The 20,727-nt window shown below is 37.1% G+C and overlaps 1 protein-coding gene across 1 annotated transcript in view; it reads left to right on the plus strand.

Moving 5' to 3' along the window:
- LOC129777338 (ras-GEF domain-containing family member 1B) overlaps positions 1-20,727 on the plus strand; it is a 100,817-nt gene that overhangs the window by 35,531 nt on the left and 44,559 nt on the right. Inside the window, exons 2-8 of the mRNA XM_055783565.1 lie at positions 2,849-3,228; positions 7,181-7,285; positions 15,146-15,259; positions 15,376-15,572; positions 15,700-15,823; positions 15,929-16,198; positions 16,392-16,535. Coding sequence (XP_055639540.1) covers positions 3,073-3,228; positions 7,181-7,285; positions 15,146-15,259; positions 15,376-15,572; positions 15,700-15,823; positions 15,929-16,198; positions 16,392-16,535 — 1,110 coding nt within the window. The 5' untranslated portion in view covers positions 2,849-3,072. The remainder of the gene's footprint in view (positions 1-2,848; positions 3,229-7,180; positions 7,286-15,145; positions 15,260-15,375; positions 15,573-15,699; positions 15,824-15,928; positions 16,199-16,391; positions 16,536-20,727) is intronic.

Consider the following 20,727-nt stretch of genomic DNA (forward strand, 5'->3'; position numbering starts at 1 on the left):
AAATAATACCTATGCATAAAGTTAAGACCTATTTTCTGCAGCATATGCCTTAAGCGTCCGAAATATGATTCAGAACGGTACTCAGACTGATTTCGTACGATTACCAGACCAAAAAAACAATTCTTCGCAACAATCACAATCCTACGTCAAGCTTACATGTTTCCTTATACCCTTATACTTATGAAGATGGGTAATTTATTGAGGTTTCTCAACAGGACTATAGCTGTGGCAGCATTAATTGATGATGATTTTTGTTCAAAGATCATTATGGTTTCATTTCATGTCAATGAGCTGCCCAATAAATTTACAAGAACGATTACTAATTTACTTCAGGAAAGTGTCACAGACCGAAAGTTGAACTTCTCTGTAATATTGCTATTGTGTATTTGTAATACCAGTAAAATTTATTTGGAGAAGAGGGTATAATTGAATGAAAAAACTCCAGAAAATATATACCCGAAATATATAAATATATACCCGAAACTGTAAAAAAATAATCATAAGCCGCCGATAAGTTTATATTTTACAGTATACAACAAGTGCAAATCTTCCACAAGTGTGTATAGGTGTGACCATTGTATTTAGTGAATAACTATACGAAAGTCAAACATTCATATTTTGCTTTTGCACGTATGAATCTAACGACGAATATGTCGGAAGCACAATATATAAATCCGTTCAATTCGGTGACAAAAAGAACTTAAATCAAATAAGAATAGTCCGGTAATGATCTTATGCATTATATTCAATTAATATTTCACACCACTAACATTAATTCATGAATTTCATTGGACAATATTCGAAAATAGGAATTATGGATTTCTCGGTCTCACAGACCTATGCGCGAGTATACACTGCGTTTCACAACTATAGAAACAACCCTTTTTTTCTGAGTTTCCAGAGATATGTAAGAGGTAGGTTTAATTGAAGTATATAGCGTAGGAAAGCAATCAAAAATCTAAAATAATAACATATATATTGGAAATTTATTGTTGTGTTCAGACGCGAATCAATCAAAAATCTAAAATTCCAGTGTTTCATAACTATAGAACCAGATGAAAAAAATCTCACTCCTTTACAAAATTAACGTTAATTTCACAAGAATTACAATATGTTTCTAATTCGTAGGTCACCTTTAGTTCTCAATTAGTTCAAATATCCCATTCGGGGTGTTCACGACTAAGCTGCGCCATGTTGTAGTGTGTATCTCGTTTGCATCTACTATTCGTACGATCACTCCTCATAAGTTCTTGATAGGGTTTTGATCTGGTAAACAAGCTGACCAGTCCAGTATCTGAAGTCTCTATTCTTTAAACCATGCCATGACTTTCCAGATGTTATGAATTGATGCCAATTTATCCAACTCTCACGGTGTTTTTGATGCAAAAACAGAAGTAAATGATTTTGAAGTACTTCATTGCATTTCTGACTGTTTATTGGTATTGATGAAAAGCTCTCTGAACCAGGCCGTTTTGAAAATTCGAACTCAGAAACTCAGAAAAAATGAGTGGTACTATAGTTGTGAAACGCAGTGTAGGAGGGTAAAATTCAACTTGAGAACGAGGGAGACTTCATCAATTGAATACAAGAAAAACATTTTGCTCAGTACGAGAGAAAACAGAAACGTGACGGATCTAGTTTTGTAGTGGGTTATATATGTGATATAACCGCAAGGTGTCTACAAGGTGTCTGTAAGATTATTTTGAACTTGTTGGTGGTCCAGAAAAGGACCGTTGGGTTTGCCTGGTTTTGCAAAAGTAACTGGTGAAGTTTGATTAAAAATTGTATTTTGCTCTCGTGAGAACGAGAGTTTTCATGATCACTCCACGCGGATGCAGAATAGAAATGATGCTCCTGGATACGATAATCGTATCCAATCGCAGTTTCAGTGATACAGTCGTATTACGATTGCATCACTGAAACCGAATGCGAAAATGTTCCATCGTTAGACCGCAATTACAAGCAAACATTCCTTTATGACCATTTCATGCGAAAGCAAAACACTGATGAAACTGATGTTCTTAGATACGATCTTCCTTTGCTAGAGCGCATTTGCAAGCGAGCAGAAGATAAGGGCCTTGATTTTGCGTCCGTGTTCGGGAACACATTCCGATCACCACAAGAGCAATCATAATCAATGAGCCAGATTGTAATGATTTCAATAGCCTGTTCTCAAAGCAATTTTCAGCCGGTGAAGAGTTATTAACATTCAAAACCTTAAAGACCAGCGTGACTCTCTCGTTTTAGAAACTTTGAACTTACACCCCGGTACAGAAATGAAAGACGTAGTCCTACGTCAAAACAACAAAACGTAGATTGTATCATTTGGACACTGTATGATCCTAAAGCAATTATGGAGGGTTTTTTCATCCACAAAGAGGATACATTTGGCTCCATATGGCCACAAAATACACAATTATCCACAGCACCCAGTACATTTCTGTTCGTAAAAATCAACGGTACCGGTGGATTTTTTTTTATCTGTATTATAGTGATTTTCAACTCATTTGGCTGGTTCGTCACTTGTACTTCCATTTTTGGAAGAATGTCGGGAGTGAGAATTGCACTCGTGACCTTCAGCGTGAGAGGCATCGATGTTACCACTACGCCAGATCGCCTCCATTACCGGTGGATTGGAACAACCATTTTAACCAACAGAATGAAACACATTAAACGTTTTTCCGCTGTTCTGAATGTAAACGCATATGTATTTTGCGTCAATGTATACAAGACTCGCAGTAAAAAAACATGAAACACAATTTCATCATGTCATCGCCCCGGAATTGTAATTATATAAATACAAATGGTAGAATAAAAAATGTTACTTTTTTCACTCTTCCTTCCACAGTGCTTTTTGCATATCAAGCAGAACTCAGCAACGCCCCTCCAGCGTGCTTCCTCGCCATCACGTTCCATGAGCTCCACGAGCGGCAGTTTCTACGGTGTTTGGGAAGCTGGATTGGAGATGCGGTTAGAGCAATACCACACCGAACGACATCCGTGATATCGTAAAAACTGATGCCTGCTAGTTCCAAAGTGTGCGCTTATAAATGTATTCCACCGTCTTGACGTATGGCTATGTACTACTATGCGAGCAAATTATCAGCAGTAGCATGTGGGACTCGCTGCCGACAGGGCCTAACAAGGAGACAGCGCAATCGTAACGGTCGGAACCAGGGCAAGAAGGAGGACGATGAAGATTCTGACGATAATATTAAGAATAAAAAGGTAATTTCGCTCCGATGCGTATGAATACATATTTTATCTTCATTATCTAATTTCACGTCGGCCGTTGTGGACCAGCCACAACGGGACACCCGGGCTTACGAGTTTACGGCCCCGATGAACGTGTTCTGCGAAGAAGGAGAGCACTTTTGAGTGCAAAAAGTTGTTAATAACAGAAACCAAGCTTTCTCCTAGTGTAAATACCAAATCATTACAGCGCGTGAAGATAAAACGTTGGGGAAGTTTACTGCAAGAACCACAGCGTGAGTGAGTTTTCTTTTTGTGAATAGATGATGGTAATTTACTGCGAGAGCGCTTCTGATGGTTTAGGTGTTGGTGGTCTTGGTTTAGACTTTTTGACATAGGACTATGTCTTTGATTTCTATATAGGGGGTCACTCTACGAAAAATGTAACGATTTATTAAGAGTTTTCAAACGCATATTACTCAAAATGGTTATTGCGACATATGTTGTGTTATAATTCATTAGACAGGAAATTTATCCAGAATTTTCTTTTGCTTAAAACAAGAACAATGAATATAGTTAAAAAGTTAACAATTTGACGATTTAATTGGGTATGTTTTCTTTCGATTGCACTATCCACCAACTTCCTCCCCGACGCAACGAGCAATCTTTTTGTCTAAATTCGGGCGTTAGCTCATAATGTGAGTTGATGCGTAAAATGAATTATTCTCCAATTACCGATACTAGGCAATGATTTTATATTATACTAGCTGACCCGGCAAACGTTGTTCTGCCATATAAATTATCTCCAGTGAACATTTTGGCTGTTCAATAAAAAATAACTAATGTATTGTAAGTGTGTTTAAATGTTTTAACGATCTGCAAAATAAATCGATTGTGATCAATTGACGAATTTACGCAAAGCTGAATCAGCTCTTGCGACATCTACATTAGAGCTCAGAACCACAAAAGTGAGGGTGTTTGTTTATTTTACGCACTGAAAAGCAAGATTCGGTGGTGATTATTTATTTTGTTTCAATTTAGATTCATTTCAGCCATTGAATGTCGTCAGTATATGGTAAGAAAGTTAGAGTTTTGTATATTTATGATGGTTTCAACACGCGATTTGACCAAAGTCATAGATAATCTTCGAATATTTTAAGTTTGATAATCCATACCGGTTATTGATACTTCGGATAATTTCGATGAAATCGATGTCATACCAAATTGGTTGATATCATTAATTATGTAGTGGCCGATACGAGCGCAAAACACCCTATTCTTCGTTTACTAAGTTGTAAAATTAAGTTACAATACTTATAACAAGCCATTCCTCGTAATATATTTGAAGATAAATTATGATTTTTCTAGAAAATTTGAACGAATTTCATACAAAAAAAAACAAAACATCCTCATTTTACTCGCTGCGCCATCTGGTTGTAAATCCAACGTAAATTCGTCAATGAGAGATAGATTCCACGTGGATATCGAGCAGATACGTAAGGGTTTGACCGTGTATTGCATTGGACCGTGGGAAAGTGAACTTCCCGAACCTGAGTGTGATGTGGAGATGAAGATGAAACGACATGAAAGCAATTCTTAATTGCAAAAATTTCAATGAAAATCATTACTCGATGTTGTTTCAATACTTAAAAGACAGTCCTAACTAAACGTTTGTTCTAGAAATCTCTTGGCATTTCCGCCAAAACTTTATCCGTAATATGGAATCATCATCGAAAACAATTTGTGAATGTGTTTTCCTGTTACACAGAACACATATTAGAGACTATCTTCATTTTTTTCCGTAGAGTCCTTGGTGAATCACACCATTAAGATGGCGGATCCTTCGGCTGAAGGAGGGCTGGATTTTGATAGCTCGGGAATCTGAATACTCGTTGCACTTTGGTTTTATGGTAGCCCAAACCGTTTGGATGTGGCTTGTTGAAGAATTAAACACTTGGTATATTGGTAACACAAACTTGATTTATTGCGATGCTTCACGGTTACACGTTGGAATTGGAATCGTGGACTATCACACTTGGAGGTTAGATATGAAATGGCGAATGTGGTATTGATATTGATCGATTTTATGCATATATTTGTTTGTATGCGTTATGCTTTATGTTGGTATTTGCTGATGTCTGCCGTTGTGTTGTACACCACACATTGCATTCTGAATTGGAAGGAGTGATTTGGATGGGGATAAGGATCGGGTGGAATAGGTCGTTTTTTCATTTATATTTTTTGTTCTAAAAGCGTGTTTATTTCACCCGAGAATTCATTACCATTTTCGCTTCACAGAAATAGCTCAATGTCGAATTGCATGGCAAGGCTGCCACATTTGCACAACTCTATTGAACATGAGTTGCGATTCGTATAGGTTATTCTGAATCGATCGAATACGTCCAGCAACATGTTGAACGGAAAACGTGTAATTTAGTAATAGAGCTAACTAAAGACGGGTTGTCGATTGAACAAAGGCTGTGTCGGCGTTGCTCATGATAGCGTCTCGCTAGTGAATGTATTCTGTTGATTGTGTCAAAGGAATCGCAGCTCTAGTATGTGTGGCGTGAAAGTTCGATGAAGAGGAAGAAGTGCCATCTGATATTTAACAACGTAAATAAATTCGTCTTGTTTTAAAAACGAAAGACGGATCAATTGTTTGGTATTCTTTATATCAAAATACAAATATCGCGATTGAAAATAGGAGATAGGGGTGAAAATTGATTATATATGGATATATGTATTTTTTAAGCTAAATTTATACAAAGAATACAAATACAAAATTATTCAGATTTTTTTCACATAGGACGACCCTAATCGGTATTAAATGTAAAGTAAACGGTGTCCTAGCGGTATCATATATAGTTTACGACCTATTCTGATACCAAGCAAATTTTTTGAGTATAATATCATTAAAATCGGTCGAGCCGTTTCGGAGGAGTTCGACCACGAACATCGTGACACGAGATTTATATATATATATATATATATATATATATATATATATATATATATATATACATAAATATATATATATATATATATATATATATATATATATATATATATATATATATATATATATATATATATATAGATAGATAGATAGATAGATAGATAGATAGACTATATTCTTGACTATTTAGACTTGTGTTTAAAAATGATACATGATGACTCTTTGTCTTCTTCTGCATGATTGAATAAACAGAAGAAAAAGCTAGTAATGGCTTTAATGGTGTTTTTGTGTACATTTTTGAACAGAATGCAGTACCGAATTCTACCACGTTATGTCATCTATCCCGTTTAAAGGATACAAGTACATACAGGAAACGGTTTTTCCAGGACACCCATGCAATTACTACACACAATCACAGTCCCATGTCAAGATCCCGTCCGTTCCCCGTAGGCTCAGACCCATCAACTATTTGTTTCTGCGGTTGGTGTAATTTGAAACAACCGATCATCAACATATTCAGAGATAAACAGATCTGCAAGATGATATTGTCGTGTCGTGAGAACTTGTCATTGAAAATTACACATTCACCATATCTACTCTCAAACTTTTCATCATATCCTAGCCTGAAGTAGGTGGATTATTTAATATTATTCTTAAAGGCATTCTCACATTCAACTCAAATACCATCTTTGACTTTTATTCTGAATATTTAAAAAAAAATCTTACGAATGAAATATTGTTTAATCATGAGAAAAGCATATTTTTTAAATATTCAATATTTTCGAGCATAATAATTCTTATGATATATCAAATTCTCCTTACGAAGTTCACGACTGAAAGTCCTGCTGGAATACAATTGCAACCATGCTGAGTAATGGGAGAACTGTTTTCAATCAAAATTTTCCACTGCACACTGTCGGTACGAAATGGCTATTTGAACACTTTATGAATCAAATGATGATTTTCATCAACGCTCATAATACGTCTATATTACAGACTAAACTTTTTTTATATTCTTTTCTTTTCTTCCAGACCTTATCCTCAGTGCTATTCGACGGTGCAGACGACTCAATCGTAATATCGGTAAAAGCATCGGAGCAACCAGAGATGTGCTGCGAGAGTACTCCTACATTTACGGTAAGCTACCGATTGCATCCCCCGCCAATCTGTTCCGAACCATCATTCGTCGAAGCAGTAAACTATTTTACTGCCTATTGCCTTGAATGGGGAAAACCCATTATGGGCAGGAAGCGTGAAAAAATATTGATTCCAACCCAAGCATGCAAAGAAACAAAATGCCACTCCCGAATTTTCGAAGTCAATTTGAAACATTGTTAAATGTTTGCGCTCCGCGCAGACATTCCATATTGGGAGAGATCGGAAAACTTTTATAATACGTCGCCTTTCCGTCCGGAGACGTACAAAGGAAGGAAATGGCAGAAAGTAAATGGATGCGAACGAATTGTGTTGGCTCTCGTGAATTGAAATTCTTTCTCAAGCATCACGACAACAGAAAAAAAAAGCCAGCAGCAGCTGAAAGCCTCGAGTAGCCTCGAACCAAAAGGCGGAGCGAAAATATATGATCCCAGAAATCACATTTTTCATAGTTCGTGTAATACCTCAAACCGAGTGCCACCCGAGGATGGATTGTGATTGAAAGGAATATGAAAAATCCTCGGGAAATGACAGTCGGAGGATGGCTTCTCTTTTTGTTCCCTTGTCACAAAACGCTTGCATGATGAATTGTTTTGTTGCGGACTTCCAGCTCATATTGATCAATCACTCATTCGTATTGGTACGATGTCAGGACGGACTCATGTAATAGTATTTCACTGTATTAAAGGAGCAAAAAATATTGCCGTTTTGTTATTTAATACATTCTGCTACATTATTTAATGTGTCGTGACATCCCGCAATATGCTGTGAAATACACAAATTCGAAATACACACTCTGTCCAACTTCTATAAGACCACCCTGATTCTATATCGTTGCAACACAAACAGTTAGAATTTCAACAAGATACATTCATACATTGTTGAATGCTTAGAATAAAGTATATTTAACATCAATTTCGTTCAAAAGAGTTGTTTGTTTATCCAGTTTCTATAAGACCATTTCAAAATTCATAAGTATTCATAAGTATAAGTATTATCAATGAAAAATTCAAAACGATCGGCTGATTTACATGTCAATAATAGGTAACCTTGCCAGTTCGACTAATAACCTTGTAAATTCGTGTTGGAAAACTATTTACCAAATTCTGCTGAACGGATTTCTCGATATTTTTCCATTTTTCCGAAATTGCGACCTTGAGCTATTCAATCGTGGTGTAATGTTTTCCCTCAGTGTAGATCCTACGTACAAGGATCCCCCCTAAGATTTTCAACAGGATTCAAGTCTGGAGAGCGAACCGGTCAGTCCATAAATTAAGTTTTTGGTCCTTAATCCAGTGCTTAGTTTACTTGCTGGTATCAATAGTAGCATTGTTTTGCTGGAATGTAAATTTTTTGGTTGCACATAATCGCGCCAAAACCATGCACGAGTCTCCATCAAAATTTCTGGTTGAAAAATACTGCTTCTTTCTCCGTACCATCAGGACCATCCAAATCGAACTTTTTTTCGTCAGTGAAGATAACCTATACATTGAAGAACTTTTCGATATGGCATATAAAGGCGCGTCCACATTATGCCGAATGATGCCGATCGGCCTGTACCAAGCGGCATATTCGGTTCGTTATGTAATGTGGACGCCCCATCGGGTGCACGAAGCCGAAGTCCCATCGGATGCACGAAGCCGTCACGAAGACAAGAAGCACAATGTCGTCAACGCTAATTTACTTCGTTTTGTTTTAGTTCGACTTACTCGAACTGGACCCACTTGTTTCGGGTTGGGTTCGGTTTGATTCGAGTCGGTTTTCGGCATGTCGGCAAGCAAGCCACATTTAGTCGGCTTTACCGGGCGGCCAAGGCCGATTGGCGTAATGTGGACGCGTTTTAACAAAATGTATTTTTTGAAAACATTCTTTGTCGTGACATATCTTGCCCCACTGTCGGTTAATGTGGGCTTTGGCAAAACTCAGACGTCATCCGATGTGAGATGGTGTAAGATGAGGAATTTTAACCTTTTAAGCCCTATTTATGTGAGGATTTTTTTTTCTAATTGTCACCCGAGCAGTTGAGTAGTTAAATTATTGCTTCATTTGCACATGCGATTTTGAGGTATACGAACCTGTTCTAGCTATTTCCTGCTCATCCCGGTCAGAGAGCTTCGATTCACGTGGAACTCTCTCCTTCTCTCAAAAATCCATGACTTTCCAACCACTGAACAGATTCAGACGATCAACATATCAAATTAAAGCCAATGAGCCTTTTATTAAAAGATATTGAACTTGCAAAAAAATTGATTTTATTTTCGTAAATATTGATTGTAACCGCTTTTTATTGTTTTTATGGATTTGGACTAGAGGGCGGATATTTATTTAGATTTTTTCTTAAAAGCTGAGGATATTTTACATAATATATCTCGATATGAGAGATGTTATTTTTTCGTTTTTGAGATATGATTTTCCGAAGTTAACCGTTGGTTCAAAAAATAATTTTTCCCCTTTTATCAAAAAATGACTTTTTACTAAAAATCATAACATTTGAACTACTGAACTGATTTAGATAATCGACATATTAAATTGAAGTCAATAAGCTAACCTTCTTACCTTCTTTGAAAAAATATCACACTTGCGGGAAGATTGGATTCTGGTCACATAGGAATATTGAAAGAAGACTTTTTTTATCCCATTTATTTATTTAAGGCTCATTAGCAATTTAGCTGTTACAGAGCCGAATTTTAATCGTGTACATGTCACATGGTTATCATATCTATAATTAGCACATTACACAGTTGCCATTCGCCAGTATTCCTTCTATACCATTACATATGGTACATTCACACAGTAGCCATTTAGGCGTAAGAGTAATCTTTCTGTTCTTCCATTATCCAGTTGGACCACCGGACAGCGGAGACAGTTAATTGATCATTGTTGAGTTATTTATAGAACAGCAGCCCGATGTGTCTTGCAGAGCAGAGCAGTCATATGGATGAATCGATCTTATTTCGACCGTGGATCGATCTCCATCGCTGATGATTGTTGCGTGGACGTAGCTATTCTGTAACAACACAAAGATGGCCAATGAGGGCCCTGAGTTTTGAACTCACGATCCATCGTTTACTAAGCGAACGCGCAACCAATTTGGCTACGAAGACCCCCTTGAAAGAAGACCTCAACATGTTAAATTTGCAAAATAATAACCTAAGAACGATAAAATAGCATCTCTGATATCGAGATATGTTATGTGAAAAATCCTCAGCTTTCCAAAACAATATAGAAAAATATAGCACACTCCATCTTTAACCGAGAAAACTATGAAAAACTAACTCAATCATTGATGACAAAAACAAAAATCCAAATTTTTCGCAAAAGTAATACTTTTTAAAATAAAACTAACTCATAAACTTCAATTTGATATGTCGATCATATAAATCGGTCAAGTAGTTAAAGTAGTAGTGGAAAAAATAGGGAAAAAATGTTTTTTCGAACCATCGATTAACTTTAAAAAATCATATCTCAAAAACGAGAAAAATTGCATCTCTGAAATCGAGATATGTTATGTAAAATCCTCAGCTTTCAAGAAAAGATATAAAAAAATATAGCGCCCTCTAGTCCAAAGCCATGAAAACAGTAAAAAACGACTACAATCAATAATTATGAAAGTAAAATCCATTTTTTTTTGCAAGCTCAATATTTTTAATGATCTCATTAGCTTTAATTTGATATATCGATCATCTAAATCGGTTCAGTTGTTCAAAAGTTATGGTGAGTTATAAAAAAGTCATTTTTGGGAAAAAGTGAAAAAAAATAATTTTTCGGAGGAAATTTCCATGGATAAATGGGCACCCTAATAAAAAAAAATAAAAAAGGCGGGGCAATTCTTTGCGATAAAGAACAAAATTACCACTTCTGACGAAAATCTGAGGGCCATTATATCGGTTTGGCATGGAATGGCTGTATTTTAATAAAAATGGAAGACTAAATATGTTGGTAAGCGGGAAACATGAGGAAGGAACGGTCCGATTAGAGCCTACGAGCCGACGCCGAAGAGAAAAATCGGAAAATTTTCAGAAAACTCTGAAGGAAAGTCGAGTTGACTTTATTTTGCTTTATTCGTCTCTTCCCGTAGATCAACTCAATGTTATGGTTAAAATTTTTGAAAAGCTTTGAGAGAAAGTTCACACATGGGAAGCTCTACAATGACATCGTTGTTGCGGAATTAAGTTTCGTGTTCCGTTGATGTGAAGCGAAAGTGGCAATAGATTCTCAGGTGGAATAGAGCGCTTTGAAAATACAGATTGTAAATAATAAAAATTACTTTTCAGTATCAAATGTTTGTGCTTTACGTTTGTATTTCAAAATTACGTTTGAGTGTTTTAAGTTTGTGCTTGAGTTTGCGCTTTAAACTAGTTTTTGCATTTCGAGTTTGCGTTTTCAACATGCGTTTGAGTTTGCATTTGGAGTTTGCGTTGGAGTGTGCGTTTTGAGTTTGTGTTTTCGCTTTGCGTTTTAAGTTTGCGTTTTAAATTTGCTTTTGAGTTTGCGTTTCAAATTTGCGTTTTTATTTGTCGTTTCTAGTTTGTGTTTTTAGTTGGCATTTTAAAAATTAACTTTAAAATGCAAACTCAAAGGCAAATTCAAAACGCATACTTAGAAACTCGAATTGCAAACTCTAACGCAAATTTAAAATGTAAACGTTTGCATTAGGAGTTTTCAAGTATGCGTTTTGAATTTGCCCTTGAGTTTGCGTTTCAAATTTTCGTTTCAAGTTTGCGTTTAGAGTTTGCATTAGATTTTACATTTCGAGTTTTCTATCCTAATTTACATTTCTAGTTTGAGTTTCGGTTTTGCATTAGAGTTAGTTAGAGTTTTGAGTTAGCATTTTAAGTTTTTATTAGAGTTTAACTTTCGAGTTTTCGTTAGAGTTTGTGTTTCGAGTTTGCGTTTCAAATTTGCGTTTTGAGTTTGTTTCATGTGTGCGTTTCGAGTTTGCGTTTCCATTTTACGTTAGGATTTGCTATTCGAATTTGCGTTTTCAGTTTGCATTTTATGTTTGAAAAGTTTGCGTTAAAGTTTGCGTTTCAAGTTTACGTTTCGAGTTTATGTGTAAATGTTTGCGATTCAAGTTTTGCGTTTCAAATTTACGTTTTGAGTTTGTGTTTTAGGTTTGCGTTTATAGTTGGGGTTGTTACAGGAGCGATTTTCATTTCGGACTTCTTTATAGCGAACTCGTATTTTTTGTTTAAATATATGCTTTAAGTTGTAATTCAATTGTTTTAGTTCGTTTTACACATGTGTTACATTTTCATGCTGCTTACATTTATTCGTCCCCTACTTTAGTCTATCCGCTGTGCTGCAACAATATGTTTCTGTCCCAATGTGATTTAATCACCGTCTAGGCACAATTTATTATTTATTATTGTAAGAATTCAGTAAAGATTTTGTGTAATCAATTATAATACAAAATATAAATATAAATATTTCTCTATTGATCTCTTGAACCTGCATTATCGACCTAAATTTGTCAGATTTTCGCTCATTCCACATCTCCCATGAGAAACTCGCGAAACCGTGTTGCCAACAGTTGGCGTTTCGAGCTTGCATATTAACTCTTTGTAGTCGTTTGTCTGCTCTCAGCCACCACAGCAAGAAACCATGCTAATCTTATGTTTACTCAAACAAGTATCAGTTTATGCATTTCCTAAATGAAGCATGATGTCTAGTGAACCTGTTCACGAATCAATACGGTGCTCCTATGAGTAATAGATAAAGGTTATCAGTATTAAACAAAGTAGTCACCCACACAAGACAACGCACAGTGCGTTGAATACATAGGAATGTGGGATAAAAATTATAGCAGCAGAATTTAGCCATTGTAACACTTTGGTGCGGCAAAAAAGATTGTTCATAAGTATCAGAACTACTTTTTGCATAAATGTCTTATGTTATTTAAATAATCGCATAAGTGTCTCAAGCGACAAAATCATGGTTCATCTAAAGTTAAAAGTTCTGATCATTTGGGATACGCAGAAATTATTATTTGAGTAACTTTTGGTTTAAATTATATTGAAGTATTTGTTTTTTGAGAGCTGAATAATTGTTTCCATAAATGTCTTATGTCATCTGAATAATCTAATGTATAAAAATCTTTGTTTGTTAAAAGTGAAAAGTATTGATCTTTTCGGATACACATTGCTGGCATTGATTACACATTTATTGTATCAATGACAAAAGTGTCTCACATTCATCGGACAATAAAAATAAAATTATGTATTGATTATCCTCATATGATTTACTCTTGGAGATTGTTTCGAAAGATTTCGCACGAAGACGAATTATAGAATATAATTCTTATATCAAAACATTACATTAAAATACATTAAGTTAATACATATACATAGTTCACAAATCAAAATTTTAAAAATGTTTATCTTCCATGTATCACTGTTTTTTCAAGGAAAAATAATTCCGACCAGTACGAAACCAATGCCCAAATTTAATACGACCGCAAAGGGTTAAGTTTGCGTTTCGAGTTCGCGATTCGAGTTTGCATTTTGAGTGTGTTGTTTGCGTATATTTGAGGGTTTGAGATTCATGTTTGCGTTTCGAGTTTGCGTTTTGAGTTTGCGTTTTAAGTTTTCGTATTGAATTTTCGTTTTTAGTTGGCGTTTTGAGTTTGCATTTACAGTTTGCGTTTCGAGTTTACGTTTCGTTTTTGCATTAAAGTTTGAAATTTAAGCTTGCTTTTCACATTTGCGTTTTGAGTTTGCATTTTAAGTTTGCTTTTCCAGTTTGCGTTAGATTTTGCATTTCGAGTTTTCTAATCTGTATCTGTTCGAAAGTTTGCATTCGAGTTTGCCTTTCAAATTTGCGTTTTAAGTTGGCGACATTGAGCTTGCATTTTAAGTTTGCGTTTTCGAATCGATTTTGCGATTCGAGTTTATATTTTGAGTGTACGTTTTAGTCTTCGTTTCAAGTTTGCATTTTGAGATTGTTTGAAGTTTGCATTTCTAGTTTTAGTTTTCATTTTTTTTTATTTGCGTTTTGAGTTTGCGTTAGAGTTCGTGTTAGAGCTCGTGTTTCGAGTTTGTGTTTTAGTTTGCTTTTCGATTTGTACTTCAATGTTTGTGATTCAAGTTTGCGTTTTAAACTGGCGTTTAAGTTTTCGTTTTCAATTTGCGTTTTGAGTTTGCGTTAGTGTTAGATTTTCGAGTTTACGTTTCGATTTTATATTATGGTTTGCGGTTCGAGTTTGCGTTTAGAGTTTGTGTTTTGAATTTGTGTTTCAATGATTGCATTTCGAGTTTGCATTTTAAACTTACATTATAGTTCACGATAGTTCACGGGTATTTCAATAAAAACTGTAAACTGTTATCAAAAATTGGAAATTGTTTTTGAAGTACGGAATATGATATGTAAGAAATTCTTAGAAAGTTTTGGATGCCAAATAATTGATGAAAACATTCAGTCATATCTGGCGAATTCCTGTTTGCAATCAAATATATTAGAATCAATTTTAAGATCTAAACGATCAATATTCGGATAATTGCAATTGTGCACGTATTCATGATGGCACACAACTGTACATGATCGATGGATGTGAGAAGACCAGGAGAAATGACTGTAGAATATTTGAAGTGTTTCAACATCTAGAATTTCAACTACTCGAGACCAGAATAACTCAATTTATTTTAGCAACGGCAAATCGAATACAACTAATTGATTATTCCAATGTTAGCACATCGCAAACATTGCTGCGATCAATCGAAACCACAAGTCATTCTATCACTCGCATAAATCGCATTTCAATTAACTCCTCTGATCTCACATCGACGAGCATCTAATATTAATCTACTCAGCCCATCCTCAACATCGTATCCCTTTTTGTTGCAGCACACGGCGCTCGGAACGGGCGGTGTTATGTACAGAAATGGCAATATCGTGTCCGGTCCGCTCGAATCTCTCATCGAGCTGCTGATGCCCGGAAATGGCGATGAGTTGGATCAGGTAAAATACGGAACAAATCTGCTACTCTCCTTTCCGGAGGCACACCGCCATGAATACCAAAACGGAAATTAAATTATGTCTCGTTCGTCTTATTTTGCGCTTTCACCTTTCGACAGGAATATGTGTTCTCCTTTCTGCTATCGTGCAGATTTTTCATCCGGACACATGAGTTGCTAGGTAAGTTTTTAGCATTGGTTCCCGACCCGGAACCACTGGACCGACTCGTACCGCTGTTGGCTGTTTGGACCAAGATGTTTCCGTATGACTTTCGCGACGAACGGATGATGAATCACGTTAAACATATCGTAGCTAGGTATGTATCACTTTCCAGCAACTCTTCACCTGCGCTGTTCACGATACAACGAGATGCATTGCAGCATATTCTGCATTCTAATAACGCAATATTTCTCCACTGTTATTATGTCGTCCTTCCTCTGCAGATGCGCAGATACCAAATTAGCTGACGTCGTATCTGAACTACTGTGTGCCTTGTTAGCTCGTCTAACTGAACTCGAAAAACACGAAGAAGAACTCAAAAGCTATCAATCAACTGTTGACAATAAGGTAAATTAGAGTTACGTTTGCGTACAAGTCAATTATAGTGTGGCCTGTAAGCAGAGGCGTCATTCCGAACTGACACTCTTCCGCATTCTCTGACTCTCCGCCCAGACTGAACCAATAAAATGGCCGAATGCTTCACAGCTTGCACAACTTCTGTGCAGAATCGAGCGAAACCTAGCGAAGCATGTAGGCCCGGAGGAATTTGTCCAATGCAGCACCAATCTGTTGAAGGATCCCGCCAGGGAGGATTTCACTCCCAAACCACTTGGCGTCAGTGCTCCAGCCGCCACGCTTGACGGCAAAAAGACGTGTAATCTCGAGAGTTACCTAGAGTGGTCCGCTAGGTTGCGGCTGCTAGTAGCTAATGAAATTTTAAAGGTAAGTTTTTCTAAACAGTTGATGTTCAACCTTCCAATGAATCCACGGGTGATCCCAAACATGACTGTTTCGCAATTTATTTCAAACAACACGCTCACAAAAAAAACTAATTAAAACCACATGTCACCCGATATAATTTTCCCGCGTTACCCTCACTTCAACATATGTCCAATTTGGTATTATCCAATTTCAGTGCCAAAATATTCACGACCGCAACAACACGGTTGAGTTATGGAGCGGTGCGGCACAGTACTGCCTCCTGGTGGGGAACTACAACAGTGCCACCACCATCCTGGAATCGCTGGATGTGCCGCCTATTGCGAGATTACAAATCACGGTAAAATATTGCTTTAAAAATTAAATTAATGGCTGCACCCACACACTCGTGCTGTTGCGACGCCTGAAACGGGAAAGCGCTGGCAAAGGCCAAGAGACACGTAGCGGTTTGTTGGATGTTGGAAGCATAGTAATCAGCATGTTGTAGGATAGAAAGAGGAGTAGCGAGAGAGAACTCTGGTGATGCAACACGTTCATTAATAATGCACATAATCGAAATGACGCTGCAGGGTCCCCCATTCGTGGGTCAGGCTACGCTTCATAGCTATAAATATTGGATTGAAATGTACGTGGTCATGTTTTCAGCATAATTACCCCAACTCTTTACAGAAACTAATTTGTTACTAACCAATAACCTGGTTTGATTAGTGAATGGGTTGTGTCGTTGTTGGAAAATGACAGAATGTTTGGTTTCTCCACGTAGCAATTAAAAGTGGTTGTTGATAAAACATATATGCTGACCTGTTTCTAAGTGTGACTAGTACTAAAAAGTTTGTCATCTACGACAAGCGAAAATGCTCATAGTCAAAAAGGGGTGAACGGGCAAACGATGATCAAGCAAGGATTGGGTACTCATCTACTATAAGCAACTCCCATGGGGTTCAGGTTAGGGGCGGCTCAAACAGCGTCTGTCTCGAAACGAGTGGCTGAATTCGAAAGGCGGCTCCCGCCCGCTACACCTAAGATGGCAACCCCATCAGCTGGATAGGGACCTTAGGCTAACAACCTACTGCTCCCGAAAATTTATACCGGTACAGAAAACGAATGAAGAAATAGATCTGGATTATTGGCAACGACCTTTAGCATGAAAACACGGACACGAATCGGAACATGGATCATACTGACCCTTGCCCAGCAGGGCAAACTGACTTAACTTGCATTTATTCCTCATTTATTTATTCATTCATTACTATCAATAGGCCTGAACATAAGTGCCCTAATGATACTAATACTACAACATCTAATATCTACTTAATACTATACTTACCTGGAAAGAGCAGTCAATTATGCCTTTAGCAAGCTTGCACGAGATAAGTGAAAGTCATAAAACAAGTAGCAACGGTTAAGAACACGAGACATACTCGATACGGGTTCGTTGTAACCGTAATTTGTACGAGAGTGAGGGAGGCGGAGAAAAGTATGAGAACGCAGGTTACGAAGGCGTAGGTTAAAATTGATCAACCGAAGAAGATCAGCACAGTCGATTTTCGAAGAAATCAGATCTGATATGAAAGTTGCCTTCACTACATCCCTACGTAAGCTCAGCAAATCGAGTCCGATCAGTTTACAACGATCCTCATAGCTTGGTAGATTCGAAGGATCCCTCCAGGACAAGTTTCACTGGATAGCCTCAATCCGCTGGACTCCATTTTGGTAGTAGGGAGACCATACTATGCACGCGTATTCAAGAGTAGAGCGGACTAGAGCACAATAGAGAGCTTTTATACAATGTGAGGTGACGCGAAAAATAAAGCCTAAGACCCTAGATGCCTTGGTGATGATGTACGAGATATGATCGCGGAATGTTAGCTCAGATACAGATACCAAGGTTCTTGATAGCCATAGCCATAAAGCAGGAATATGTAAGGACCGAGATGACTTCCTTGAGGTACGCCCGATGTGACCCGAAAAGGAGATGAAACGGCGTCGCCGATTTTCACTGACATCACACGATCAGTAAGATATGAGTGTAACCAGTTTAAAAGATAACTATGGCAGAAAGAAACCCAAGGCGTTGGAGTTTTGCGACAGCGACGTCATGATTAATTTTATCGAACGCGGCTGAGAAATCTGTATAAACAACATCGATTTGGTTACGAGACTGAAGAGAGCGGCTGATGAACGATGAGTACAACACCAGATTTGTGGAAGTAGACCTTTTGGGCACGAAACCGTGTTGTTGGTCGGAGATGTAACTGCTGCAGGCATGGGAGATAGTATCAAAAACTATTATTTCAAGTAATTTGGAGTTGTTATATATATAGTTGCCGACGTCCTTTTTACTGCCTTTTTTTAACCCTCCTGTACTCGTGTGCAAAATCATAACACGTATACTCGCGCGCGGTGTCACAGACCGAAAATTGAACTTGTCTATAATGTTGTCATTGTGTATTTTTCAGACTTTATTGCCATTTATTTGAAGAAGAGGGTATGATTGAATGAAAAAACTCAAAAAAATATGTTTTCTTCATCTTTATTATGTTGTAATAGTCATCTAATTCAGCCTCCTTGAAATAGAGTAATTTTTGATACTCGAACACAAATAACGAAATTCGAATTTTTCGCTGATATTAATTGAAAGTAAGCAACTGAATATAATTCATGGAAGTATAAAGAGCTATAAAATAACATAAAAACGTATTAATCGATTGTGGTTTCATTGGAGTAAGAATCAGAACATAGCATAACGGAATGCTCGAAATAAACATATTTTTTACATTTCATGCAGTTGTTACGTGTTTTTCGGGTCTTTTATCGAAGAGAAGAATGTATAACGACCTTCAGATGATAAAGGTTCTGGAATATAAAGTTTGCATATTTCTAATATTCTTTGCCTCTGTTTTCTTGGTAAACTAAGAATTAATGCCTTTTTTTTAGATGGGGCATAAAAAGATGATATAAAATGATTTCTAGGAACTTCCTTTTCTTTTTCTTGTTTTCTTGTCGGTAGTGTCCATTATATAAAAAAAAATCCCCAAAACTGTAACTGTTAAAAATTACCATAAGCTACCGATTAGTTTATAGTTTACTGTTTACAATTCTTCCACAAGTGAAATTCTTTCACAAGTGTGTATATGTGTGACCATTATATTTAGCGAATAACTATACGAAAATCAATCATTTCTATTCTGCTTTTGAACGTATGAATCTAACAAAGAATATATCGACGAATAGTTAATATATGGATCCGTTCAATCCAGTTACAAAAGGGACTGAAATTAAATAAGAATAGTCCGGTAATAATCTTATGTATTATATTCAATAAATATTCCATGCCACTAACATTAATTTATACATTTCATTCAACAATATTCTAGAATATGAAAAATGGCACTTGTCCAAAAAAGTTACTCCTATACTCGCGTCGGTGTGTCAGACCGAAAATGTTAAAAAAAGTGGCACAAGTCCCCTTTGTACCAACACATGCGATACGCTAAACGATGACGAACGACGAATAACGAAGCTAGAGAGAATCGCAAAGTCGTAGTGTTGATATCTTCTGAGAAATGATTTCTCGGTCTGACAGACCAATGCGCGAGTATAGGAGTGTTAAAAACAGGATAAACGAAAGATTTTTTCCAAGCCTTCGGGAAAACTCCGCAGCGTAGTGAACGACTAAACAATAATCTTAGCGATGAAGATAGACTGCTGGAACACTTTTTCAATATGATAGAAGGGATGCCATCGGCCCAGGATTCGAAGATTTCTTGTGATTTAAACAAGCAAGTTGTACTCTGCTGGAACTCATGGCAGGATCAGTACAGATAGCAGGTAGGCAAGGTACACTGTTGGCAGCTTTAAAAAATTGTTCATTGTGGAGTCTTTCATTAACGAAAACACCACTGAATTGTTCTCGAAATAGCTCACAAATTTTGTTTGATGCGTCCACATTCTTGCGTGTCATTACGGTAGGTAGTCGTGATTCCTTCCTCTGCACATCGACAAATCTTCAGAATTCTTGTGGGTTGTTTTTCAGATTACTCTGAATACGGTTGGGATGGGCTCCAAATAGCGCTCTGTTCAGTCGTTTATATTTTTGCTGCTTTCAGAGTAACGGGTTTTCCAAAGTACACAACGGAAATTGAAAATTTTCCTCAAAGTAAAACGTTTTTCCCTTTTCAAACGTTTCAAAAGATTGGTAGTCCAGAGTGGCTGGCTAGGAAGCTAGCCGCGTGAACACAAGGCATCATCCGGGCGAGTCCTGCTTTACTCTGGCACACGTGGTGAAAATGCTCCCCGGGAACGAGGAGTTGGATTTCTACTGAGCCTAGGGTCCCATGCAGCTCTGATGATATGGAAACCGATTGACGAAAGAATAATCGTTGCCAGATACAGAACACGGGCTAGGAACCTTACAGCAATCCAGTGCTATGTGCCAACAGATGCTGCCGACCTGCAGGAGAAAGAGAGTTTCTACAGTCAGATGAACAGTGTGATTGAGAAAGTTCCAAAAGGGGGACATCCAAATCTGC

This window comes from Toxorhynchites rutilus, chromosome 3 (assembly GCF_029784135.1).
Source record: "Toxorhynchites rutilus septentrionalis strain SRP chromosome 3, ASM2978413v1, whole genome shotgun sequence".
Lineage (NCBI taxonomy): Eukaryota > Metazoa > Arthropoda > Insecta > Diptera > Culicidae > Toxorhynchites > Toxorhynchites rutilus.